The 27,685-nt window shown below is 38.7% G+C and overlaps 1 protein-coding gene across 1 annotated transcript; it reads left to right on the top strand.

The window, feature by feature from the left end:
* On the top strand, positions 1–24,835 carry LOC104537845 (actin-binding LIM protein 2-like; the record flags this gene model as incomplete). Its single annotated transcript, XM_010180855.1, has 5 exons — positions 1–127; positions 1,978–2,071; positions 18,708–18,795; positions 21,672–21,730; positions 24,758–24,835. Coding segments are annotated over 5 exons (446 nt in total), but the record flags the coding sequence as incomplete, so codon positions are not given.
* Between the last annotated feature and the right edge of the window lie 2,850 nt (positions 24,836–27,685).

Raw genomic sequence — 27,685 nt, 5'->3', positions numbered from 1 at the left:
ACTGTGGGGGCTGTGGTTCAGAAATAAAAAATGGGCAGTCATTGGTTGCCTTGGACAAACACTGGCATTTGGGCTGTTTTAAGTGTAATACATGCGGCAAGCTACTGAATGCAGAGTACATCAGCAAGTAAGTTGAGTGGAGGGGTGTTTTCAGTTATTTTCAGCGTTCTGTTAAGGCAAGTAATTCAGTGGGTTTCATATTCCGTAGTTTGTGTTTATCAGTGTTTGGAGATATATAAAACATTAGAGATTATTACCAAAATTATTATTTAAATTGTATTAAATGCAGAAAGATTCAAATGAGCAAAAGTAGTGTGTGAACAAGCAGATATTACCCTTTGTATGTGCTTCACATAAGCAAAAAATGTTCTCAAAAAGTTCATTAAGGAGATACATATCATGCATTTGCACTGCTCCAGGCCATTGTGCTGTCAGATTTGGCCTGAACGTGATGACAGCAATGAGAGGCAGCACGAAGCACACACACAGACCAAGTCCCATGTCAGCACTCGTATCAGTGTGGTGAGGTACAGGGCTTGCACTGGCCAAGGCACCTGGGATTAATTTCTGCTTTAGAGAAGTATGTTGATACAATGAAATATTCCTAAATAGCTAAGTAACTCAATCACCAGTGCCCAGAGATGATGGAATTTCAGAGGCGATGTCCCACTGACTTTCAACAATTCTTTGGATTTAGATTAATACAAGTATAACATTTAATTTCACAGCTTGCCCTGGAGAAACAATATTTAATAAAAGGGTGTTCTTAAATAAGGTTTTGCATTATCTCAAATGTTATGCTACTCTGCTCTCTGCTGTATTTTAGTACAGTGCTTTTTTTGCTTGTTAATTAGTAATGAAAACTCCATAAATTGTAGAGAGATAATTATTGTGAAATACTCTTTTTTAAAAAAGCTGAATGCCAAATAAAATATCTCCAGAGAAGAAACATCCTGGCTTCAATTAATTCAATTAATTATTGTGATAACTTACAGGTTAGTCTCAAAGCAATCCAACTTGTATGCTATAAAATTAATTTTTATGTTTCTCCAGAGAATAAAATTGTGCCTCTGCTAATAAATCTGTCTGATCATAGGCTATTTTAGCATAACACACTAAACATATTTAACTGTGTATTAGTTGCACTTTCAAAGAGAATAGTCTCTAGTTTCTTTTAGAGTGATTTAATTAATCAGTTTAGTGATCTTGTAAAATTGTGACCTAAATGTAAAAGTAACAAGTACATTCTTTTCAGAGCCATAGCCCAAGTGTTCTGATTCTTGCTTTCTAGAACAAAAGTTAAGACTCCTGGTTTTTATTGTTCATACTTCTAAATTGTACATTATCTTAAATCACTTGTGGTGCTGAGATAACTGTTCACATCATGCATGAACATATTGCAAAGATCCCTTCTGCTGCTCAGGTTGAAGTCTCTTAGTCGTTACTGGCTTCCACGGAGCAGGTTCCCAATTTGGTTAATCCATGACTGTCTATAAGCAAGTCCAGTCAAGAATGTCAGTAGACTTCAGTGTTCATCAAGACTTGGTTTACAGTCAAGAGAATCAGTTGAGGAGTTACTCTGCAGTCTAAGCTAAGCACAATTAAATGATTAATAAAGAGGCAAAGAATGATATCTAGAAATAAGCATTTTTCCCAAAGAGTGGGAAACGTGGAAGAATTTAATGAGTAGCACCATCAAAACAGATGATTTGAAAGTCTCAGAGACTGGGCAAGAGGCAGTGGCTGAATTCACCGACAAAGGAGGAAAGTGGGATCATGGTAGACTCAGAAGGGCCAGGATACTTCATTAACTATTCAGTTCTTTACAAAATTAATAAATACAAGTATCTGGGAGGTGGGAGTCCATAAACACCCTGTGAAGTGTTGACACATTAACAAATTTTAGCTGTATGATCTCCCAGTAAACCTGTAAGCCTGCCTAAAGCAATCTCTGTGTGATCTGCTGTTCTTCCCTAGGGATGGCATTCCATACTGCGAAACGGACTATCACGCAAAGTTTGGTATCAGATGTGACAATTGTGAAAAGTATATCACCGGAAGAGTGCTCGAGGTAAGGAGAGTCTGTCATTCAAACACATCTCAAAGTGTACAGAGAGACTTGCTCTTTTGGGTGTAGTTACATGCTCACAAGTAAGTATTAATGTAGCACTTTAATGTTATTTTTGTGAAATACTAGGAACTTTTTCTATAATTCTTTTCTGTTTCTTCTCTTAATGGCTTGATAGTACATGTACTCCTTAAATGGATAGTCATGCTACTGGAGAACGTTCAGATAGCAGAGGTAATAAGTGAATGGGTTATCAGGCACATTTTAATACTTATGCTAAATTCCTTTTTTTATTCCCCACAGTTAGGGTGAAACTGCTGAAAAGCTAAAATTAATAAATTGAAATTTATTTTTGTACCCAGAAGTTAGCTATGTTGCAGAGGGGGTTTTTATTTGTTGTTTTAAAAAGCAAGGAGCTTGCTTAGTGTAGGGGAATGTTTATGCTTTATGCAAGAAAGATTTCCAGTTAACTGACCCAGATCTGAAATGGTTATTTTCCTTTGATCTAGATAGAATGGATCCTTGGGTGTATGGTTCTCCAATCAATGTTGTCATTTATCTACTTTTTCTTTCTGCCCTTTCCCTGTATCTTGTGAAGCCTTAGCAGTACTGAAATCAGGAAGAGGTTCCCCAGATTGCTCAGTTCATTCCTTTCTCTTCATCAGTTAAGAAAGCCTGGAGAAGTCCCAAAGGACTTCCACCAGAGGAGGATCTGCAAGGAGTCATACAAAGACTTCACTATCCAAATGGTGGACAATTAGAGCTGTGGAAGGGACTGAGAAGCAAATGGAAGGAAACAATGAGTCTGTACCAGATGGCATGGTGTGGTGTTAAGGTTAGGCATGGGAGGCTTTTCCATTATCAAATGTTTTTACAGACATCTCAGAAAACAGACTTCTGATAAGGGATTAACTTATACTTCAATTTACATTTGATGTGATAAAGAAGAGAGAGGTGAATTCTGAGAGAAGTGTGTCATGGTCAAAGCTATAGCAAATTTGGAGTACGCTTACCCATACCAGGTTACAGGGAGTTATTAATACTATGAAGGGAGAAGAAAAGAAGCTCCAATTTCTCTACTGACTCTTGGCTTCACAAAATTGTGTTTTTCTGTCCTGGTTTTTGCCTTGAAATGTCTGTACAAAAATTCTCTTTTTATTTGGTAATATTTCACCAGCTATGTGGTTAAACAGTAGCATGTGGTGTGATGTGACTAAGAACTGGATCCTCACTGTCTCTCTGGATGATGAAAAGAAAAAAAGAAAGTTAGAGAAAAGATTTGCATGGTGGCACTGCTGAGTTGGATCTGTGGGACCTGGGGACATGTGTTGTTGTATCTGTTTCTTTTAACTGCTTAGTGAGGGCATATTGAGCCTTGTCAGAGTCCTGTGGTTTTATTATAAATGGACCAATAACGAACTTGAGAAAAGATAATTCTTTAAAGCTGCTGTAGGAATTTTCCCATGACTGATTATATCTGTCATTGTAGTTCTAGGTGATTTTTTCAGTTAGTGCATATATGCCCTCCTCCTCTCCTCTTCCCCAATGTTGCTCTAATGGCAGTGCTGTAGCAGTGATTCTTTTCTTTCTTTGGTACTGGTGCAGGCTGATAGCGACTTTGATTGAAGTCTGTGGCATTTAACTGTGGAAAAAATACTGATGCAAGATTCTGAAATCTTTTAAAAAGAAGATGAGGAGAAAGGACTTTTGTGTTCTGTAAAAGCACAGCAGTCAGATAGTGTCACTGTCAAATAGGAAAGATAAGATGAAGTTAGAGTGAAGCAGCCAGTGGATTTGAACAGATACAATGATATTTAATGTCTGGAGGCTTGTTACAACCTGGAAACTTTATGGTCTATAACCTTCTTTCCATAAGATAGTGTAAAACAATTTGTTGTTCTGTGTGCAACAAAACTAAAGAAGGTTGAATGTGGGTGACTGTCCTGTGTCCTAGCATTCTGCTATTATGATAGGTCCTGTTCCTCGTGACATCTCCCAAAATACCTGCTCCCATCACCTCTATTTCCCTGTGAAGTGTCTCGAGAGCTTTCTCTACATTTCCACAGACTGTTTACATGGTCAAGAGGTGACACACAGAGCAAGTCTCCTTTCATGGTGATCAGCTTGTGATTTCCATGAGCCTCTGAACCTCTGTAATGGATCGCTTTAAATGGCTGTTGAGTTTGGGGGTTGACCGTGGAGAGCACTCAGACGAGGAGGTAGCATGCACACCTTATTTTATTAGGAAGCTAGGCTAAAAGTCATGACCTCAGCAAACAGATCTGAAAGAACACAGAGACCCTATCCATAACTAACATGGTTACATCGTTTGTTGTTCATCTGCAGCAGACAGACTTGTTCAAAAGGCTTGGAATTGGGGCTGATCTCTTCTGTCTGTCCGATCTCAAACTCAGTGTGTCCAGCTTGCCGATACATTTGTGTATCTCCTGGTCAAGAGACAGAAAAATGAAAAAGTAGCCATGGCTGCTTTTTGTGGTGAGATGTATTTTTCATGGAATTGTCTGGAATCCTGAAACATTTGTCGAAACTTCAGTATTTCTTCTTACCATCTTGAATATAATCTGGAGATACATAGAAATGATAGGGCAAATTGCTATTAAAGTGGAGAAAAATCTTGATGGCGATACTTATTAGGCAGAGGAATAGTCTCCCAAGGGAGCTGCTGGAAGCTATCACTTAGATCGTATTAGAACAAGATTGGACAAGGCACTGGAAAATCTACATTAGGGAACAGTCGTGCAATGACATAGGGAGGGACTATATGACCTAATAGGATTTTTTCCATCTCTGATTTCTGTGATAATGTCAGGAGGACAGCTGCTTCCACAATTATGCTGTGCCCAGATTTTATAATATTGTCTCCCTTTCCAACACTTGTTCGTTTTAAGTGTTTATTCAGCAGAGCAGGAAGGGAGAGTCAACCAGTGTGAGTTACTGATAACTTATAAAAATATGGCTGTTTTTGTAGGTTGCCAGCCAAATACAATGATGATTTAGTTACTTAAATTCTTCCTTCAGCCCATTTTCTGAGGGCCAGATTGATTCCATGTAGTAAATGGGCTTAAACACAGGATAACTCTGTTTATAATTCCTTTCTTGTTTCTTTCTTCTCCTTCAGTCCACCTTGGCTTGCCCTCAGCCTTGCAGGGAACTTGTACTGGAAAAACTACAAAAGGGACAGAGCAGCTCATTTAGAGAGACCATAAATTCTTCTATTGCTTTTAAAGGCAACAGTTTTACTGTTCTTTTTACAAAAAGCCTTCTCACCAGTGCTTTTATGGACAAAGTTTGGTTTGCTCTTTAAGTATACAGAGCACTGTATATGCTTAATGCAAGTTCCCCTAGAAACTGCCTTGTTTTTCTCTTGACCATGTATATTGATAAGCCTACCATTTAAATGGCGAGCAAGAGGTGGCTGGAGTTTACTTTATAAATTGTCTTAAAATGCAGTGCAACTGAAAATCTAGGGAGTAAAAAGGGTTATTTTAGTGCATATGATACAGCTCTGTTCCAAATCCAGCAATATCTAAAATCATGCAGTAACACAGAAAATAAGCACATTTTAAAATAAAAAGCACTTGGTTTTTTATAACAAGCCATTTCCCTTTTGTTGTGTTGCATCTATTTCTCTGCATTTGTCACTAAAAATATTTTTTCTGTTTTTCTCTCGCAAGCAGTTATTTATTAATAAAATCTCAACTTGTGCCAATGAGCATATCATAAAAATAGACAAAATAAGTGTAATTGCTTTTTTTTTCTAAAAATAGACTGTATTTTGCATGATAATTCAGAGCCTGATACAGGCCTTTTTCAATCAAGAAAACACTTTCTGTTTGTTTCATGATCTTTAATCAGTCGCCTGGCTGTGTTGGGCTTGAAGGAGGCAGAGGGGTCTTGCCTACCTCCCAGTCCTTCCCACATGATGAGTTCTGCGAAGGCCTGGGAGACTGTTGAGGTGCATAGAGGAGCTGTGTGACAGCCAATGACTCCTCCTAGTCCCCAGCTGGGGAACATGCCTGAGTTTCCATAACACCTGTTGTTTAGAAACAATATCTCAATTCCAGCACATCTCTATTCCTAAGTCTGTGTACAGTTACTAATTCTTTGAATACAGATTGATTTTTAGCTTTTTTTGTCTTTTCCCTTTTAGTTGATGAACTCTAAGGACAATTTATACAGAGCAGTTCCTTTCAACTTTTATTTTGCAGAACTGAAGAAGCCATGTTCTCCTCTGCTTGTAAAGTCAGCTCCAGGCTCTTCTGGTGATGTTGGTGGACCTCCTTACTATCTATTCCCAGCTGGAACCACCTTCTCTCACCATGTATAGACGTTGTACTCCAGGTGGTGCCTCACCACTACCTTGTGCAGTGATAGAAACCCCTTGCACTGTTTCTAAAGAAAGCACTTTCCGCTGGTATATCTTGCAGTGAGTGTGGTTTTTTTCTGTGGCTTCATTAATATTGACAGCCTGTGGTGAGATATGACTTGGAGGGTTTTCACTTCATCTGCTGTTTCAGCTAGTGATGTTGTTAGAGGAAGCCTACGTTGTTAAAGTAATTCTCCATATCCAAAGATAACCTCCTGGAGATGTTTTAATGGCAAATGTGGTGAGGGTGTGAGGGAATCAGGTATGATTGCTTGGACGGGCAACTGTAGCACAGGGATAGCCAGACTGAGCCACCTCTTGAGAAGCCTTCATGACCAGCTGTGCTGGTAGCTGATGAACAAGCTGGATCTCCACCACTACTAGCTGGTGTTTTGAATTTCATGTGAATAAAAGTTAATGGTGTAGTGTGTTGCATGTTATGCTTTTGGAAAAGTCTCTTGAGGCTTATATATTTGTAGCCCAACTGCTTCTGTAAGCACTGAGGGGTGTTTTCAGCACTTGGCTAGACTTCTGTCTGCAGCTCTCCCATGATTTGCAGCTATATGACGGTGGCATAAATGGGTACTACAACAAGTGCTGGTGAAAACAGCTGTATGATTTGCTAAACATAAAAATGGGTCCATCTGCTGTATCTGACATCCTGACATGGTAGCATGGCACTCAGTATATGTGAACAAAGGGTTAAGGTTTTTCTGGTTTACACATATGTGTAAATGTCTGAAAAAGCATAATTTTTTTTTTTTTACATCTATGCATCATAACCATATGTTACTTTAAGTAAGGGAACAAATACAGTAGGCACTAGACTGAAATGAGGCTAGAGGCGTCAATAATTTATATGCCAATTAAATGCCACTTACACCTTAGTGACTTATTAATTAAAACATTCTTATTTTTTGTAGTTTTATTTTTGCTTTGCCCAAGGCTTGAGCTGTTTTTGTTTGCAGCCACCTCTACTTTGTAAATCAATTGCCTTTCCCTTTGCAAAACTCTTGAAATAGCAGAGACGAGACTAATTCTTTACAGCAGGGTGTATGAATTTCTGCCTGCAGTGGGGAAGAATGTTTCATTCTGAAATGTCTGTTACCCTGCTGTTTCACTAACAACAAAACCTAGTGATGTGTGAAAGATGCTTGAGCAGCTTATAATATAGGCATTAATAGTGAAACGTGCCATAAAAGCAGCTCCGTCTGTAGGAACGAAGGGTTTCCTGTGGCATGGGCAGCCTGGCGAAGGCTGTCAGAGCAGCAGGGGGATCTGAGTGTCAGTACTGATCTTCGGTTAGAAGCTGCTCTCCATGCCAGTGTTCTCCCATCACGAGAGAAGGAGGAAAACTGTTGGAAAAGATACATCTGAATAAATCAGCATTAGCTCTTGGAAAAGGAAACCATCTAAGGTAGGAAACATTAACTAGCACTTTCAATTCGTAGTGTTTGCTGAGATGTTAGGCATTTTGCAGCTCAAGAACGGTCTCTGTTTTTCTGCCACTTGCGTTTGTCTGGGACTGCTGGTTTGTAAAGGCAGGTTAATCATCAGTGCATCATGTCTGAACTGGGCTGGGTTAATTGGCAGTTGACTTAGACTTTCTGCTTTAAAGGAGGCATCATTAAACATACTATAAACAGGCATATAAATGCCAATGCAGATGTTTTTGACCTTAGCTTTTAGTCTTTTCCGTAGCCCAATTGTACTGGTTTAGATACATTCACCTTATCTTTCTCCCACCCTCATCCTTTCCCTTTTTCAACCACCTCTTCTCCCCAGAAAGAGATACAGAGCTACACCTATCCATATTTATTTTCTGAACTGTTAAATACTCAGTTGTTGACATATCAGGAAAATACATGTTAAAAGGAACTGTTTGCATGGTTTTTACCCTGTAAATCAGATTGTAGGTTTGTTGAGTAAGAGCACTGAGTAGCATTTGGTAATAGCTTAACCCTGTTACATTTTTACCGAAGTAAGGGATTTTGCAAACTGTTTCTGAGTAACAGAACAGAGAAGTTCAGAATTTGACGGTAACTGCTTGAACTGGTTGATAAAGATGAAAGAATGACTATTGCAGGGTTTGTTTCGGGGGTTTTTTTCTTGTTGTTGTTGTTTGTTTGTTTGTTTGTTTCTTCAGTTGCTTGCTTTCTTTTGTGTTGAGGATTTCTCTTGTATTTATGGGAAAAGTCCTCAGTAGTGCTGGTGTGCATTTGTGCCTGTATGGGTTTGTGTGACAGTTTTATGTGTAGTTTGACTCTTGAGCCTGGCAGACAGGTGAATGCTGCACACTGCTTTCTGTTATGCAAAAATGTAGTACTAGCTAACTATCTTAACCTATCTTAATTGATTAATTAAAACATCAAAGCAGTGATTCCAGTAGTCACCTTGATACCTTCTGAACCTTAGACACAAACAACATGCAGTATGGCAATTACAATACCTTTCTAAGCGATGTGTTGCTGTGGTGATGCGTATTTCCTAGTACTATTTGCCAGTGTTTGAATATTTGGACAATGTGAAACATTGCACTTTTTGGATGTCTTCAGTTCCTCATCCTATAACAGGATGTTATGTTTGATGTTTCTGCTAATAGCAGGAAAGCAACCTATGTTCGTTTCTTGGACCTTTACGATTTTTCATCCTGCCAACCTTCAGCATTTTTTGTGCTGCTTTGTGTTTCCTTTTTTCCCCTAAAAGTAAGAACTTCTGAATGGTACCTTAAACTGAATATGTGTGGATGAGTCTGAAAGTAGCAACTTCCTACCTCCAGGAAGGACTATTAATGTCATTTCTGCATATGACAGTGGCATTTCCAGTCCCAGCTAAATTTGGGGATCCAAACTATCAGTCCTTATTCAGGCACAGAATGAGAGAGTGTTTGCAGATGTTTGCAGCCTGGATCACCGCGACCAGCATGAAAAGAGCTGTTCTAGCTTCATCTGATAAATCACATTGCCACTCCAGGGCTGTTCGGTGTTGGTTGTGGCTTCATTCTTCCCATCTGAAATGGATGAGCTAAATCCATGGCTGCAAAGCTGCAAAGGAAGGGGTTATAAGTCTGCAAGTTGCCTTTTTTCTTCTTCACTCTCTGTCCCCTGTCAAGGTATGGAAGAAGCGAGAGCTGCAGCTTGTCTTGGCCCATAAGGGGTTTTTAAGGAGTGGGGCAGGAAAGTGGAAAAGAAATTAAGAAGATTGTTGAGCAAGCGGAAAACAGAGGCCTCTTCTAGTCCCAGTGGGTGGCAAGAAAAATTTGGAAAGCTGAGAAGAAAAAGACAAAAGGGGCAGATCACTCATTGCATAGCTAAAGTAACCGAGTGCAAAATCAGTGATTTTTGGGCATGACAGACCGTTTTGTTTTTACAAGATCCTGTACCAAATTCTGTAGAAAAAATGTAGTATTGGCCTTTTCCAATTTTTGTCTGGCTGCAGCAGGGCTGAATGCTCCCAAGTCAGAAAGTGTTCACAGATGTCACAGAATGAGATTACAGTTATAATAGTGCTGATCTTTCTTTTTATTCTTTCTTTCTCTTAATTATTCCCTTTAGGGTAAATTAAATTATTGTTTTATTTCTCCCACAAGCATTAGCAACTTCTCCTTCTGAGAGTCCAGTATATAGTAAGTTACTGTTATTCTGAGATAAATGTCCTTGTTGGTGCATTCCGTCTACACTTTATACCTGGAAGAATAAAGAATATGTGGGAGGCAGTAAAAATGACTCAAATGTGGGTGGGAAGTCTTAAGGCTCTGCAAAGTACAGTGGAATGAACCAGAACCAAGACAATATGAAATAACCATACACGTGAGACAGCTAAAGCTGTAAGTAATGCTGCAGGTGCATGCATTGAACAATTCACATGACTGTTTCTTGGCATCTAGTAGGATGATAAATGAATCCAGTAAGGAGAAGATGAGGAGAAGGGTTGATTCAAAACATTACACTACATTTACGCTGGTGTAAACCCCGTTGAAAATGGTTCATTTGCCCTGGCAGACTGCTGAAGTGACTCAGTGGTGAGTCAGGTCCACTGTGACTAAGAGAATTAGTAAGAGTTTTCCTCCACATAATTCTTTCTTTGTCTCCTGGCTCACTTTTCTCTCCTCACCACTGTTGTATAATATAAGCAATAGATATTTTGCCAAATACCTCTGCCTTGATAATGTTGCCTGTCCCTTCATACCCAGTAGATGACATGACAGCTGTTTACTAACTTAACTAGTATTGCATACAATTATTACTGAGTAATCCTTCTAGTTCTTTTGTAGCATGTGCAAAACTCTGGCTTTGCTATAAATGTGAAAGGAGATTTTATGTGGCTACTTAAAGCTGATAACTGAGCACAGTATTCTACTCCAAGCAGCAAAGGTTATCGGATTTTCTGCATATCAACACTCTAATTTGAAGATACCCCATAGAATCCAGTTTATGGAGCCAGTATGGTCCACATGACATGTGGATTCAATGGCAAAGTTATGAGTGTGTAGCCCTTGAACAATGCTTGATGGTGCAGTACTGTGCATCTTCTCCATAGTACTCTTGAGATAAAGACTGAAAGACAAACAAACACCTGGGATTTTACACAGCTTTTAGGATTAAACTCACATTGTACAACCCCATGTTAAATCACTGGCCAAGAACAGGAGGGTTGTATTACTAGGTGGGAATAATTAAGAACAACCCCTGATTTCAGCCTAGTAGGTGGAATAACTTGATAGGAAGATTTTCTGGGCTAGTTCTGTGCTGTTAGGTCAGGGAGTTATAAAATAATAACTTAGTTCTGGGAGCAGGAACTAAAACCTTAGCTCAGCCAAAGTCAGGGAACTGCATTTACTTACAGAAATCGTGAATTTGCCTCTATAAACCAGTAACTGGTTGGGCCATTCAACATTGAAAAGCTGTCTCTCATTCAGAAGCTTTATTAAATTTCATAAAGATAAATATCTGGAGTTCCTTTTTATACCGGTGTTTCATTATCAGTTTCCTGTACATTTCTGCCCCCTAAGAAAAAGAACAGCTCATTCACTTAATTCATGCCATGGATGGCTATAAACTCTTCAGACAGGATAGGCAATGAAGAAGAGGTGGTGGGGTAGCCCTGTATGTTAGGGAGTGTTTTGACTGCCTTGAGCTCAATGATGGTGATGATAGGGTTGAGTGTTTATGGGTAAAAATCAGGGGAAAGGCCAACAAGGCAGGTATCATGGTGGGAGTCTGTTATAGACTGCCCAACCAGAATGAAGAGACAGACGAAATATTCTACAAGCAACTGGGAGAAGTCTCACGATTGCTAGCCCCTGTAGGTGTAGGGGACTTCAACTTACCAGATGTCTGCTGGAAATACAATACAGCAGAAAGGAAACAGTCTAGGACGTTCCTGGATTGTAGGGAAGACAGCTTCCTGACACAACTAGTGAGGCAACCAACTAGAGAAGGTGCCCCCCTGGACCTTTTGTTAGGGAACAGAGGAGGCCTTGTGGGTGATGTGATGGCTCATGCCTGGACAGGCATACTTTTTGCTGGTTGAAAAACTGACAGGATGGCTGGACCCAAAGAGTGGTGGTGAATGGAGTTAAATCCAACTGGTGACCAGTTACAAGTGGTGTTCCTCAGGGCTGGTGTTAGGGACAGTTCTGTTTAGCATCTTAATCAATGGCCTGAATGAGGGGACTGCCTGCACCCTCAGTAAGCTGCAGGTGACACTAAGCTGAGTGGAAGTGTTGATCTGCTTGAGGGTAGGAAGGGTCTACAGAGGGACCTGGATAGCCTGGATCAATGGGCTGAGGCCAACTGTATGAGGTTCAAGAAGGACAAGTGCCAGGTCCTGCACTTTGGTCACAATAACCCCATGCAGCACTACAGGCTTGGGGAAGAGTGACTGGAAAACTGCCAAGTAGAAAAGGACCTGGGGTTGTTGGTTGACAGCAACTGAACATGAGCCAGCAGTGTGCCCAGGTGGCCAAGAAGGCCAATGACATCCTGGCTTGTATCAGAAACAGTGTGGCCAGCAAGAGCAGGGAAGTGATCCTTCCCTTGCACTTGGCACTGGTGAGACTGTACCTCAGATACTGTGTGTTCAGTTTTGGGCCTCTCACTACAAGATGGATATTGAGACACTGGAGTTTGTCCAGAGAAGGGCAACAAAGCTGGTGAGGGGTCTGAAGCACAAACCGTGCAGGAGCAGCTGAGAGAACTGGGGAGACCTTATCACCCTCTACAGCTACCTGAAAGGAGGTTGTAGTGACTTGGGGGTTGGTCTCTTCTCCTAAGTGACAAGCAACAGAACGAGAAGAAATGGCCTCAAGTTGTGCCAGGGGACATTTTGATTAGATAGTAGGAAAGATTTCTTCACTGAAAAGGTTGTCAGGCATTGGAACAGGCTGCCCAGGGAAGTGATGGAGTCACCATCACTGGAGATATTTAAAAGATGTGTAGATGAGATGCTTAGAGACAGGATTTAGTAGTGAACGGGTTATGGTTGGACTTGATGATCTCAAAGGTCTTTTCCTACAAAATCACTCTATGACTCTGTAAAATTTTAATACCCTATTAAAATAGTCATTTTTGGGAATGAATGAGGAAGTATAAACAGGATGAATTAAATATCCAGTAAAGGAGTTCGGTGGTTTTTCATCTTTTTTGATTCGCATACTCTGAAAAAAATTCCAGGTGAAGGTACATCTCAATGTTGAATTTAAAATGATAGATAATGAACTTCCCTTACCCAGTGTTAAGATGTTTTTCTGCCCAGATCTACTCATATGAATCCATGGACATAAGCTGAAAGCAGTAGGGCATTCATTTATCAAGGAGTTACATCTTGATTTTATGTTCTGTTCCAGTATGATGCACATCAAGCACACTTTGGTTTATTATGATGTCTTATATTCAGTTATCAGTGCTTGGAAATGCATATGGGATATCTGGGATCCTGGTGGATAGTTGGCTAAACTTGAGAGCTGTGTGCCCTGGCAGGGATGAAGATGAAGGCCACCAGCATAGAGGGCAAGTTTTGTGGAGGGCCACCATGATATTTTGGGGCTGGAACACATCTCCTGTGAGGTGATGCTCAGGGAGATGGACTTGTTGAACCTGGAGAAGGGTTGGCTTCAGGAAGACCTAATAGCAGCATTCCTATACTTCCTTAAGGATGTGGAGATTAGCTTATTACTGAGGTGCAAAGTGGGAGAGCAGGAGAAAACTATCATAGAATGAAAAAGGGGAAGTTCTGACAGGAGAAAAGAAAAACAAAATCACTGTGAGAATGACTAAGCATTGAAGCAGTCTGCCCAGAGGTTATGCAGTCTCCATCCTTGGAGGTTTTCAATATTTGACTGGACAAATTCCTAAGCAGACCAGAGTGTCTGAATTGAGCGTCAACTTTGCTTTGAGCAGGAGGTAGGATTAGATAACCTCCTGAGGTAATTTCCAACCTGGATTATTCTGTCATTTTCTGATGCACTTGCATACTTCCTGACTTTAATTATATTTCTTCTATTAGCTGTTTTATGAAGTGCACCTGGAGAAATATCAGTGCCCTTTAATATAGTTCATATGGATTAAAATTGTTAAGGAAATAGAGACAAAGTATAGAAAAGAGCATCACTACAGTAGCTAAGAATTTTTGAACTTCCCATCCCAAACAAATAGTAACTCCCTTTCACTTCAAATAGCAGCAGTCAAGTTATATGCCTTTCATAAGAGCTTTAGTCCTTCATTCTAGGATGAGAAGCTGCCTAATGGAAAGGCTTATTGATTGTTGGTGGATTTGTGCTTTATTCTGTTTCCCTTTGCTTGAACAAGGTGTTTGTCTGGTGGTGACCCAACTCTCCAACAAATTTGTTCCATGTGAAAAGCTTTTAACTAAGAATGCTTTATGCCAGACTTCTGTTTCTGGGTCATGCAACTGCACCATGCCTTGGCATACCAACAGGCTCAGTGTTTTGTAGACTGACATCCATTATCTTTGTTCCTTTGACTGGGATACAGTAAGGACTTCTTTTGGAGATTTTAGAGTATGAGGATGGCAGGATTTGGGCTATTTCAATAGATAACACTCAGTGATAATGCACTGCTACAGCAACCTATATTGTATTATTTGCTTAAAATGGAAACTATGCTTTGATGTGATTGAGTCATTGCAGCAGTCTAACCTTTTCTCATTTCCACAAACTCTTTACTCCCAGCAGTAAAAGATGTCAGTTACCACTGTGTATTTTGATAATGAGATAGATTTTTATTTGTTACAGAAAAAAATTTACTGAAAACTTCATTCTCAGGAAAGGAACTAAATAGTTATGAGTTTATTTAACACGTTAAATTATCTTTTCTACTTTCTTTCTTTGCTTTCCTAGCTACGTTACTGAGTAATGAAGTGAGATAGGATTAGGATGTACTTAGACTTCACTGCTGAGAGAATCGTAAGAAATCTTGAGTCTTCTTTCCAAGTCTCAGCTTGCGCTTTGAGCTCTAGGTTGCTCTGGTTCAGTCTCTCATGTGTCAATCCATAAGTAGTTGTTGCTCATCAGCTACAGTGAAAAATGACATCTATCACACCCCTAGCAACGGCATGAGAGGCCAGATGAGCAATGTCATTGTAATAGAGTTACTATTATCATACATATAATCTTTTATATATTCTACCACTTAATCAGTTATTGCAGCCATAGCCAGAGAATGAGCAGAGGTTTTCACTGAGCTGTCTGCAATAATGTAATATCTTTTTTCTGAGTGATGACAGCTAATTTGAAGTCCAGCCTTAACTGGTTAAGGTTATTCCTTCTGCTTTTGCTAGCATTGCGTGTTTCCTAGGCCTAGTGTTCATACTGCTCTGCAAACTCTAGAATTATAACCCTTACTGTCTTCAGGTTATACTTTAAATAACATGACTCACATTTGTCACATCAGGATCATTCCTCTTTTATCTAGTCCAAGCCCTGAAGGCATGGGAAATGAGAAAAGGTGGTTGGATGTACTTTGTTGCAGAGCTTTCTGGTCCTATTTTAAGTGAAGCATGGGTTTACTAGTCAATGTGCTGTGAGGGAACAGGCAGCAACACTGCAGTGCCCCCCATGCTTAGGGCAGGGAGTGAGGGGAGGTCCTCGGCTGCTCTAGAACGTTCATCACGTTGACCTAGCCCAGAAGGCTCTGCCTGCTGCACACAGGAGATTTACTATTCAAAGTGGTCCTTCATACCTCAGGGAACAAAGTAATTCATAATACTTCGTCTCAGCGCATTAAGGACTGTTTTGACTCCACCTTTAAATTACACACCAAGACTTGACTCAGCAATTGTGAAAAGCTGGTGTAGTCACTTGAAGAGGAATGAAACTGTTGGTAGTGTATTATGTTCCTAAGGACATACTTTGCTATTCAGGTTTGAGGAAATTTCAGTTGAGAATTAATCTTTAAATTGATCTTCATAATAGTACTATCTTCACATGTGGGTGTTTGGGCAGCAGGACCTGTTGCAGTCTTGAAGCAAATGTAGGATATTGAGAAGGTTTCTTACAATCTACCATTTGAACCGTAAGAGATCTCTCAGAGATGAATGTCACTTCTTCTGCGCTCTGTGTGTGTTGATATTTTATTAAGCACTAAGACAACAATCTGTCAAACTAAGCTTTCAAACTGTGCAAAGAAGAAGTAACCATATGGTTAGGAATTTGTTTGCTGCATTAAACTCCCTCACATCAATAGAACCAAGAAAAGAAAAAATAACAAGGCCATCATTACAACCAAACTGGAAACATAAAACAGTTGCTGCCCTAAGCTTATAGAATTTCTGTGTATTTCTGGAACTGATTGTTCATCCATGAGATGGAGTGACTGAAAGAGTCTGGAGGAGAGAGGGGCACAGATGAAAGCTTCCTTGGCATGTACAGAAGTGAGGTTATGATTCACATTCAGACCCAAAACATCCAGGTCCTAGGTTTGAATATAATTGGTGGTATCTAATCAGGCTATCTGTATAAAGATATAATAAAGGGAATATTATTGTTAATTCCAGCATCAAGTCCTGAATCTCAGATTTGGCTATCACCTTTCATTTATGAAATGGTGTGATCTGTTATAAATACTTAAAGCGATGAAATGTCTGCCATGTCTTGTCTCCTGTGCTTTGGTCAGAAGAGTCATAACATGAAAAACAGTTTTTAAAAGGAGGAAGACTGTCGGCACATAGAGTTATGTGTAGACTTTGAGTATGTCCTATTTTAATTCAGACATAATTATGCAAAATCCATTGGAGTTATGCTGGTATGAGCATCAGCAAAAGGATCACTATACCTTTTCCCCTTGTTTTTCTGTTATAACTGTATCTAAAAGGTCTCTTTGTGCCATTCTACAGCTAGTTGATATCACTTACTCTACTGAGTGAATTAAAATGAGGTATTTGGTTGTGCTATTAAATTTAGGAAAATAGATTTTTATGCTGTGATGCATCTAGGTAATCTGAGAATGTCTTCTGACAGTTTATTTTAGCAAAGGAGTAATTGAATTCCCCTAGAGAGTCTTAGCCTGGGAGTTGTATCAACTGTGCTAAATCAATTGAATTATTGAGGCTGTGCATTGTATTAGCAATGCTTGTGCAGTATAGATCTTCCAAGGGAAATTATGTTTCTTTTCAGCTTGATATTCCAAATTCAAGTTTATCTCATGACAGTTGAATAACCTTCTGTGCTTAAACACCTACACTCAGTCAGACCATTTTAAATCTGAGATTTAAACCTGGTACTGCTACTTCATAATCTGATACTTTAAGGTGTTCACACAGGTAGTAGTGACCATCTTCCATGTCTGAAGTTGCAGAAATCACCCAGCAATGTACACAGATGACACCATAAGAAGAAGAGTGCACTGGAATAAGGCTGTTTTCAAAATGGGAATTCTGATCAGATGTGTTGCTCTTCCTTATTACTGATTTAAAGTAAAGCATCAGGTTTTCAGGGGTGAACCAAATTAACACTGATGAGATTCTTTAACCAGAGATTCTTTAGCCTAAATTTATCATTCTTCTGTATTTGACTTTGTGAATGGCAAAATAGCCCCAATTGTGTTCTTTAGTATAAATACCTCTGAAGGCTTTGACATTCAGTCAATGAACAAGAGTTAGCCAAGTCATCCCTGTAGTAATTAATAGAAAGAGGGTTTACAGTGCAATGCTGTGAGAGCATATTTACATGCTGAAGACAGGGGGTCAGTACTTGATAGTGATTTCTTAAAAGTACATGCAATGCCCTTTCAGCCTTTTCCAGATAAACAGCTTATGAGATATTCTTCATGGACCAAAATTTGTTTATTTTTAACTCCAGGATAACTTCTACTGAAGACAGACTTAGCTTAACTTTAACTTAAATTTGGCTTTCTTTTCTGATAGTCATCTGAAGTTAACTTCATCTGTGTTCTGACATAGACAAGCTCTTGCTCCTTTTGGCAGGTAGATGTCTTCTCTTAAAAAACACATTGAGGTCAATGGTGAAACAGTTTAAATTAATAGGGTTATAACGTAATTGGAAATCTAAATTTATGAAAATTGATGAGTTACTAAGCTGTTCTGAGCATATTTAGGGTTCAGTCCTATTCTCATTCCAATCAATGAAAATGTTGGTATTAAATTACAACTATTAATCTCAGAACAATTGGCAAAGCTCCTGTGATGTCTGCGTGAGGGATTTAGTGCACAGTGCCCAGAAGTGACAGCTCTGAACTTACAGTCCTATAGGCACACCACACGTATTCTTTGTGGAAACCCTTTAGTACCCATTACCTGCAAACCACTTTCAAAGCAAATACAGACATTCATTGAACAAGAGGGTTCTTGCTGCTTGTTAAGAGTGTATGTTCAGTGGGATTGTGAAGAACATTGAGTGAATTACAAATGCATGCTCAAGGTTATTACCTCCCTATTTCCTTCTGCAGGCGAGTCCTAAGCTACCTTGCACTTGGTGCACAGTATGGTTGTTTACCAGGAAAATGTGTTTGCTATATAGAATTGTTTCCATTCTGTAAATTCAGAATTGCGCATTAACTTTTTTTTTGTGTAGGCAAGACGATAATTACATTTTAAATCATGAATTGTCTGTAATGAAAAAATAAGCATGGTGGTTGTAGGAGATTGTTGAGCTAATTGCCATTAACTAATTTATTCTAATTAATCATATTGTAGAGGATGAAAGAAAAATGCCTCTTAGTGAAGCTACTAAATTGATCAGTGTACTTAATCATCTGTACCTTTTTCCCCAAACAGGCAGGAGAAAAACATTATCACCCAACGTGCGCACGATGTGTGAGGTGCAATCAGATGTTTGCAGAAGGAGAAGAAATGTATCTTCAAGGTAAAAACAAACCAACCCACTAAACCCAAAAATGAAACCGGTTACATTTGGCAGTGTGGCCCTCTTTCCCATACCTGTTGGCATGGCTGAGCTGTTTTGCACATACTCTTACTTCATAACTACCAAAGAAAGTGAAGAATGCAATGTGTAATCTAAGGAAAAGCAAAAACAAACCCTTGTTGCATCTTACTCACTATTGCTTCTCTCTCAGTTCAAATCCAATAGCAAGTGTGAATCACAGAAAGGATGAGTGGTAACAGTTATTTCCTGCAGATGGAGGTACTTCACAATGAAGATTACAAAATTTTCCATTTACTGAAAAAATGTGATTTTTCTGCAGTGATAAGTGGTCCAGATGAACGTTAACACACATAAGGGACAGCAGGTTCTCTAAAGCTACTGCTGCAGTTCTGACTCCAAGAACTGGACCCATTGCCCGTTTGGGTATGAGGAGAAGATCTGAAGGTCCTTACCTGAATTGCCCTCAGTCAGACCTAAGTGCCCTCAGAGGGTGGAGAAGAGGATGCCGTGGAGCTGAAGCCCTTAGCACACAATATGCCTATATCTTACGCAGCCATAAGCTTGCACAGGAGAAAATCAGTATTTCTTATCAGACAGTTTCAGTTAGAAAGAAGGACTTGCACAATAATTTATTCAATGGGGGGAAAAAAGAGTTATTCAACATAGATTTGAGCTAAAATCTGTATTTCATATGTAGCTACATTTAGCCGTACTAGACTGACCAAAGAAAACAATGTCTACACAGTTAAATACAGGGTCAGACACCAGAGAAAATGAAGGCTTTTGCCTTTGTCTTTGACTGGCAGTAACTTTTCAATGGAAAACAGAAAAGAGAAACTCAGTAGGATGTGGGAACTGCCAGACTGGTGTGTTATCCAAAAATCACATGCTTGCCCAGATCTGTATTACAACTTTGCAATTGTCCACAGTTTTGTAGATGGGTACTTTGAAATCATTCCTTAAGCTGGAAAAGTTAGACAACAGTGATCTCGGATCTAATTATAATTTAGTATGTTATTTAAAATGCCCATTTTATTGTCACTTTGGTTTACAACAAGAACTACCTCATTAAAGGACATCCTTGTCTGTGCTCATGGATTCTCCCTCAGGAGCCAGAAAATGCTGTGGTTCTTCTAATTGCAAAGAAGCTTAGCAGTACTAAAATCACCTGGGTAATCAATGCTTTTAAAAAGATATCAAACTACAAATCTGTTTCTAGATTTCAAACTTTCTGAAACTGGGTTGCAGTGAGTTTTCATTTTCAATTCAGTTTGTTATAAGGATGGATATTTGTTAGGTTTTGTGCTGATTTTTAATTCAAATAATCACAATGTATGTTAATTCGGACCCATCTTATTCACTTTATTTTCTGGTGCATGAAACATCCATACTAGCTTACAATCATAAATTTTTGTCTTCACATGAAGAGCAGTTTCCGTTAGAAACTGATGTTACCTTCATGAAAGATCTGTGATTAGGTATTTAGACTGACTGATCTGATGTGTTAGATAACAAAAAATATCAGAGTCCAGGGCTTTATAACTTGTTCTTTATCCTCTTAATAAACTACTATAAAGTTCCTTTAGGTGTTCCATGCTCCTTAGCCGAAATTGAGTTGTTAGTGGTCATCCAGCAGATGACTTTTGGGTAAAAGGAGCTTTTCTTCAGTGGTAAAGAAATTTCCAAACCAGTTTTGCTTGACCACAGATAAGACTAATTTAAAAAATAAATAAATAAATGAAAGGTTAATCTAAATACTTCTTAAAACCATTGGGGAGGTTGACATCAATTTATGCAGTAGTTGGGACGAATACTTTCAGTGGGCAGGCTCAGACCACTCATAATTGGAAGATGAATTAGCATTGAATTTAAAGGTGCTATAAAGATGTTTCTTAGTGGTTCAGTCCCAGAAAACTTCAGTGACTTAGTAAATATATTTTATTTGGTCTGTACTTGTAGATAGACTTTTACTGCTTGAGTCTGGGTTCATCTAGGTTATTTTTGTGAAATAAATTCTAATGATCTCCATCTGCCTTCTTGGAAATATTTGTGACTGATGCAAAACTATTAACTTTCTTTCTCAGACTTATGGTTACTTGTATCTCTGAAGTTCATAATCCTCTTTTCAGTACTTTCATGCAGTACAGAATTGGCTCTTCCCATATTTTCTGCTTCCTCTAGGATGGGTGTTCTCCTGAATTAATGCAGTTGATTAGTATTTTACTTATGAGAGACAAACATGTAGGAAGTGCAAGATCAGTGCAATGAGTAATTCAGAAAGAAAGACTGGGTTTTCAGCTAGTGGTAAATGCCACAATGTTATTCCATTCCATCCCAGTGTGCTACTTATTATTAACTGGGCCAAGCTATTACAAGAGTATGTATAATAAGAGTACAGGAAATTCTACGTTTAAAAAAATTATTACCATTAGAGTCGAGCAGGTTGCTCAGAGATGCTGTGGGATCTCCATCCTTGGAGATACGTGGAACCCAACTGGGCACAGTCCCGAGCTGCCCCCTGTGATGGGACCTGCTCTGAGCAAGAGATTGGGCTGGAGAAGCTCCAGTATGCATGATGGAGCCTGCTGTCCTGGAGATGGCTGAACACCTGCCTGCCCATGGGAAGTAGTGAATGAATTCCCCGTTTTGCTTTGCTTGTGTGCAGAACTTTTGCTTTACTTGTTAAACTGCCTTCATCTCAACCCATGTGTTTTCTTGCTTTTGCTCCTCTGATTCTCTTCCCCGCCCCACCAGGGAGGAGTGAGCAAGCAGCTCTGTGGTGCTTAGTTACCGACTGGGGATAAACCACAACACTGGGGAACTGAATTAAGTTGAACATTCAATTTACTTTCCAGGTGCATCCATTTGGCATCCAGTTTGTAGACAGGCTGCAAAGGCTGAAGAAAAAAATAAGGTAAAAATACCTTCTTTTTACCCAGTGTTATTCTATTGTCATATTATTCTCTATCCCTTTTTTTGCTGCAGACATGGAGGGAAGGATGTGGAATTTTTTTGACTACTGTAATTTTAATTTTTAAAATTATAGAAATCTAGTACATTAATATAATAATGTATTATTAATATTCTGCTTTTACTTAGTGATTAAAGCTACAGTTTCAGGAGAATGCTGACCTAAGAGTTATATGTATATAATGAATAAGGAAAAACATGAGCATATGAATAAGAAAAAAATAAGTTAATTTTTAACTTACATCTGATTGGGATGTGATCAGTGCATGACCTCTTCTTCTTTTATGTGGCTCTGCCATATAAGATCAGAGGAATTTCACTTTATTTGTTTTTACAAAAAAAAAGTATCTCCTTGGAATTTCTGTTTTATTATTTGTTTGTAAAATGTTGGCAAGCCAGCCCCAACTTCATTTAATCTCTGGCTTTAAGAACCTCCTTATGTTGGATGATTTGTGCATCTGTCTTTGTGCAAGGGGAACAAGGGGGAGTTCTGGCAACTTTAATAATTACAAGGTTAGCAGATGAATAAGCTGTCCCTAGGAAATGAAGAATTAATCTGTAACTGGGGAAATTATCCCTGTGAAGTTTAGGGACTGAGATGCAACTATCTCATTTAATGTGGAGGCCAAGTTTGGGGTTTTTCAGTTTTGCTGTTCTTTGATGCTCCAGGCAATATCCTTGTGTCCTTGTACCCTGGTACCCTTGTTCGAAAAAGCTCAGCTTTGATTCAGCAAGGTTTGGACACAAGGCACATGGCACAAGTCAGAACAGCAGGCAGCAACTAAAAAAAGAGTGTGTTAGCAAGTGCAACTTTGAGGAAGTTACAGTTCTGAAAGAAATTTGGTTTGGGCTTTACTCTGAAGGATCTTGGCTGTAGTTTTTGTACCCATGTGTTTGGGAAGCGATTGGTCTGGTATTCTTCATGGAAAGCTCTGAATATCAAATAAGTAGCATTTCAGTATAAAATGTATTGTTTAATACATGTGTATTTAAAATTGTTAAAATACTTTAATAAGTGCTGCTGATTCAGCATAGTAATATTAAGCAGTATTTCAGGCTTCCTAAGGATTTTATTCTGGCTGAGTAACTGAAATTGCAAGACTAAAACCCCATGTAATTTATTGAAAATATAGTAGGTGAGGGTTTTTTCCCCCCTCCTTCACAGAAAGACAGCAGACGAGGTTGTACTGGGTTCATCCTGCCTGCCTTTTCCTCACAATGGCAAAGAAAGTGTACTTTTAAGATACTGTCTAAGGGCTGACTCATTTATAACACATCTCTTCTGAGCGCTGGGAGACTGCCCTTCCCCAGCAGAGAGGAAGATACCTATATCTGAAAGTCAGTGGGAGTTTTGCCTTAGTAGGGAAAAAAAATAGAATGGAGCTCAGCAAATTTTTCCAAGTCTAGCTGCTTCTGCTTTTCTTTGGGTTTTTCTTCTACTTTTGGTCTTCATGCTTATTATTAAAAAAATAAACTAAGAAAAAAGTATGTTATTTCAAAGAGGATAGTAATGGACTTTTCAACATAAATTGTAAAGCTGGGAATAGGGTATACTGGTTGAGAATTTTTCTAGTCAATCTTTGCAGTTTGTTGTTTACAATAGTTATCTTTCTAGATATTTATATAGATATATGCACAGTATGTAATTAAAGTGCATGACAAAGGCAGAAGGAGTAAGTGGCAGTACACTCCAAAACTTTGGAGATGGAGTGGAAGAAAAAGTGACATAAATGCGTTGATGACACTTTAATGTCATTTACACAGATTCTAGAATATTGCAATATACTTTAACTATGCAGAAGTTCAACACAATTACACTCTCCGTATTGAATGATCACCTCAACAGCAGCCACAAGTATTTCTTAGAAATACTTTATTTCCATGACAGTGTGTGCCTTGTCCCCTTAGACCTTCTGAGCTCGTCCAGACCCTCAGTGTGAGACAACTGAAAATAAGAGGAAGAAAAATCCAAAATCCCAGTCAGAAATGCGAAAAAAAATAAGACTGAATCTTTTCTTTTGATATGAAGAAGTATCTCCACATACTGTCTTAGAGAAGTCCATAGGACTATTTGAGCTAAAGAAATTCAGTAGAAGGATCGTTGTGATTGCTGAGTTTCTTCACTCTGCTAATACTGTACAATACATATATATATATATATTGAATATATTATATATTTGCATACTGCTTCTAAAAGCTAGTAAATATTTCTTGTAAAGACTGGAGTAGTAGGAAGGATGCTACCTTGACCTGACAGTCTAATAATGCTAAAATCCTGTTAAGGGTCTGAATAGTTGTGACCTCTAGGTAAGAAGTGTCAGCTTTCAATGAGACAGTAAATGGTGGTCGTTCTGAGCATGTGGAAAAATACATACATTTTACAATCAGGGACAAGTTTTTCTGTAGATGGGATAGAGTATTTTATGGTGAATTGACATATCTGGGTAAAAGAGGGTATAAACCCATTGATTTCATAGGAAGATTTGTTTAAACTTCAATTATGAATGTTAGGTCTGTTAGCTCATAGTTATTATAATTGTGTCTCACAACCCTTTTTTTAAAAAAGTAATTATATTTTATTAAAAAATCTACCAAAAAGAAAACAATAGTCTGGATGTCAGTCTGGATGCCAGAATGATTGAAAACGGAGCATGATATTGGGCACTCCCCAATAGTGCCCAGAGACTGTCCTGGCAGCCCAGAAGTGCTCCAAGGCATTTTGTTCTGAAGGGAGAGGAAAAGAAAGTTGTATTTTTGATTTTCAGGAAAGTAAATTTGATTGACTAAAGATGGGGTTTTTTATTTTTAAGTCTTTAGTATGCCTGTATGTTTTGAGCTTGCTGTAACAAGCCTTTTTTGAGTGGTAAAGGTTAAATTAAATGAAACGTCTTGCATACTTTTTTTGAAGTAATAGTTACATTTTTTTCTCTCTGCCCTCCATTCCTTGTCTGTTTCACTTCTCCTGCCACAGGAAACAAGGACTTCCTCTGAGAGTATTATTTCTGTACCTGCTTCAAGTACATCAGGTTCCCCAAGCCGTGTGATCTATGTGAGTATTTCATGGTGAAATTTGTTCTGTGGGATGGGGAAGACCCCATGCTTCCTCCTACAGTTTAGCACATTGTGTGGAAAGTGTCTTCAAACCACTGCAGTTGGTGATTCCTCTGAAACAGAATTTACTTTCTCACATTTAAAATGTTTGAATACTGCATTCACCATTACAGAATTCTGACAGTTTCCTGTTATTTTTCTGGTGTATTTATGGTACTTACATCACCACTAGAGCTGGCTTATACCAAAGCATGCAAAATACCACAGTGCTTTCTAAAAAGTTTAAGTAAACAGTACAGCCCACAGGTAGATTACAAGCTTAGATTTGAACACAGCTTGTCTAAATTGAGCTCTTGAGCCTGCATCTGATTGCTTATGAAAACACTTGTGTGTGTGCTTGCAGGACTCAGGCCTTGACAAATGCCAGTCCCAAACCTCAGAGGACCTTTGATGTGTTTGTGGTCTAAGAAGTGCTAGCTCTGGAAAGCTCACAGAGAGAATTTAAAGTAACAAGTATGAGAAAAGCTTATGCTGAGTATTTTTTCAAGACCAGGTGTACCTTGCTTGTCATAATTGCTGTAGCTAATGTTCATGGACAAATTCTCAACCCAAGTGTGGCATGTTCCATACAAACATCTCTTGGAGAGCTTCAGTATTCCCAGGGCTATTCTCTGTCCTGCCCAGATATCCCTCAGGTAGGCAGGTCTTTCTCATCAGATAGTGCCATATGCAGAGGAAATAGTTGGAGATGCGTTTGACTGCTGAAGAGTTTGTTATACAAAGGTTAAGGACTTTTATCTACTACACTGAGACAAGCAAAAGTGCCTTGGAGCCAAACTTGTGTTTTTTCTTCAAGTAAAAAATTATTTCGAATGCAATATATCCTTTATCTGCATAAAACTGAACAAGAAGTGGAGGATCTGCCCCTTATCTAAATGCTCATTGGTGTTTCTGAGTTCTCCTTCCAGTAGAGCTCCATGCTGGTGGATACCAGTGTTATATTCCTAGTAAAAAAATGTCATTGCCTCAAGTACTCTGAAGAAAATTCATTGTGCTAGGAGCCTCTTGTCATGTAAGCACTTTCTTTGGCCAGATGGTCTCTATCTTCCCAGCCATGCACCACTTCATTGTTTTTATGAGCATGAGCAGTCTTCTAAGATTTATATGTTTTTAGTTACATTTCTCTAACTGTTGGATGGTACTATTTTTTCTTGATGTTTGTGATTACAGCTTTAAATATGCTTCACAGGCTGTTAATAGTCAAGGACAAACTTCCATTCTCTTTTTCTGATGTTTTCAAAGGATATCATTAAATCAGCATATGACTCTAGTGTTGGTTACTGTAATATCCTTTAGAGGCAGCTGGGACTGTGAAAGAATAAAGTTCTATAGCAAATATGGGCCTGTTAGGAAAAAAGATTCCCCAGAGGCATGCAAGTTCTTGCTATATCTGTCTCATATCTGACTGCTTAATTGTCCAAGCTGTGAAATTTATTAAATCCTCTTTTGGCTTTCACAAACAGGAAAATAAAAAGAATTAAAAACATGTTATTGGACTTCTATATTACCAAAATTATTCTTTGGCTGTCTTTTGCATCTGTTTTCTATTACAGGAGTGTTATGACATACAGAGGTGCTCAAGATTTGTCTTGGGCGTTTTCGTGATTGGCTTTATCGAATCTGAATTCATGCTGCCACTGAAAGGAAGGTTCCACTCATGTGTGCCTCTGTCCCTCTCCAGCCATGTCTTCCCATCTTCTCTTTGGTGCTAGTACTAGTGGATACTCGAAAGTATGATCAGTCAGATTTGAGACCAGATTCAGCTGAAAAATAACCCGGGAAAAACCTCCAGCCAACCAAAGAGGCAAAGAAAGACCCAGCTGTTTACATGTCTCTAATGCTGTTGTAGGAAGCAGAGCAGAGTGGGAAGCAGGAGCATTAATTTGCATCATTAAAACCAATAATGTAACTGTACCTAACAACTGGTGAGCTCTGTGAAGTATCGTATTGGACAAAAGAGAATTCAGAGAAAGCAGTTAAAGCTTGGATTGATGGTACTCAAAGGCAGAGCAGTGCAATCATTGTGAACAGTGTGCCATCTCATGGGAGATGTTCCTGGGTCTTGATTGAGTGTTTTTTTTGAAAGATGAGGAAAGTGTGTTTTGAGTAAACCTGAATGTGGTTCATACAGATGGTTTACTAAATTCATACCACTTTTTCTTCATCTATTGATACCAGACTTTGGTGTCTTCTTGCACTGAGAGAGCATAGGCCCTTTGAAGGTAATGGGCATCTTTTCATGATCTTTAGGGTTGGCTTCATTATACCCAGACTGAAATTTACCCAAGTGGTGATGAGCCTTGGCGTACTTAAATACCACTTAAAAGTCAGTTAATTTCTAAATTATACCATTAAATAAAGCTTAAATAGAAGTCCTACTTTATACTTAGCTAAATTTTATGAACAGAGTATTAGGTGGTCACTGCAAAGATATATCTAACTTGAAGGTTTTGGTTAGGTTACACAGCTGTGCTGTATGTTCTCATACTAGGAATAGAAATCGCATTGTCTTTTTATACAGATCATATTTGCAATTATAAAATTGTAAAATTACATATTCCAAATGAAATGGATACTCTAAACTTAGAGCATGGTTTTAACAGAATCCAAAATACCAGATTATTGAAGAAATGGCTTAAAGCCTCTTAGCTGTAATTTGAGCCTTTACTACCATAGTGAAATTCCACTCACATATTTCAAAGTAGGTGAAACAAATAAAAATCAACGTAGGCTGAATGTTTGTAGAATTAGGTGTTTACAGAATCACAGAGAATATTAGGAGTTGGAA

This window comes from Mesitornis unicolor, unplaced genomic scaffold (assembly GCF_000695765.1).
Source record: "Mesitornis unicolor isolate BGI_N332 unplaced genomic scaffold, ASM69576v1 scaffold6343, whole genome shotgun sequence".
Classification (NCBI taxonomy): Eukaryota; Metazoa; Chordata; class Aves; order Mesitornithiformes; family Mesitornithidae; genus Mesitornis; species Mesitornis unicolor.
This window is presented reverse-complemented; position numbering and strand designations above follow the sequence as displayed.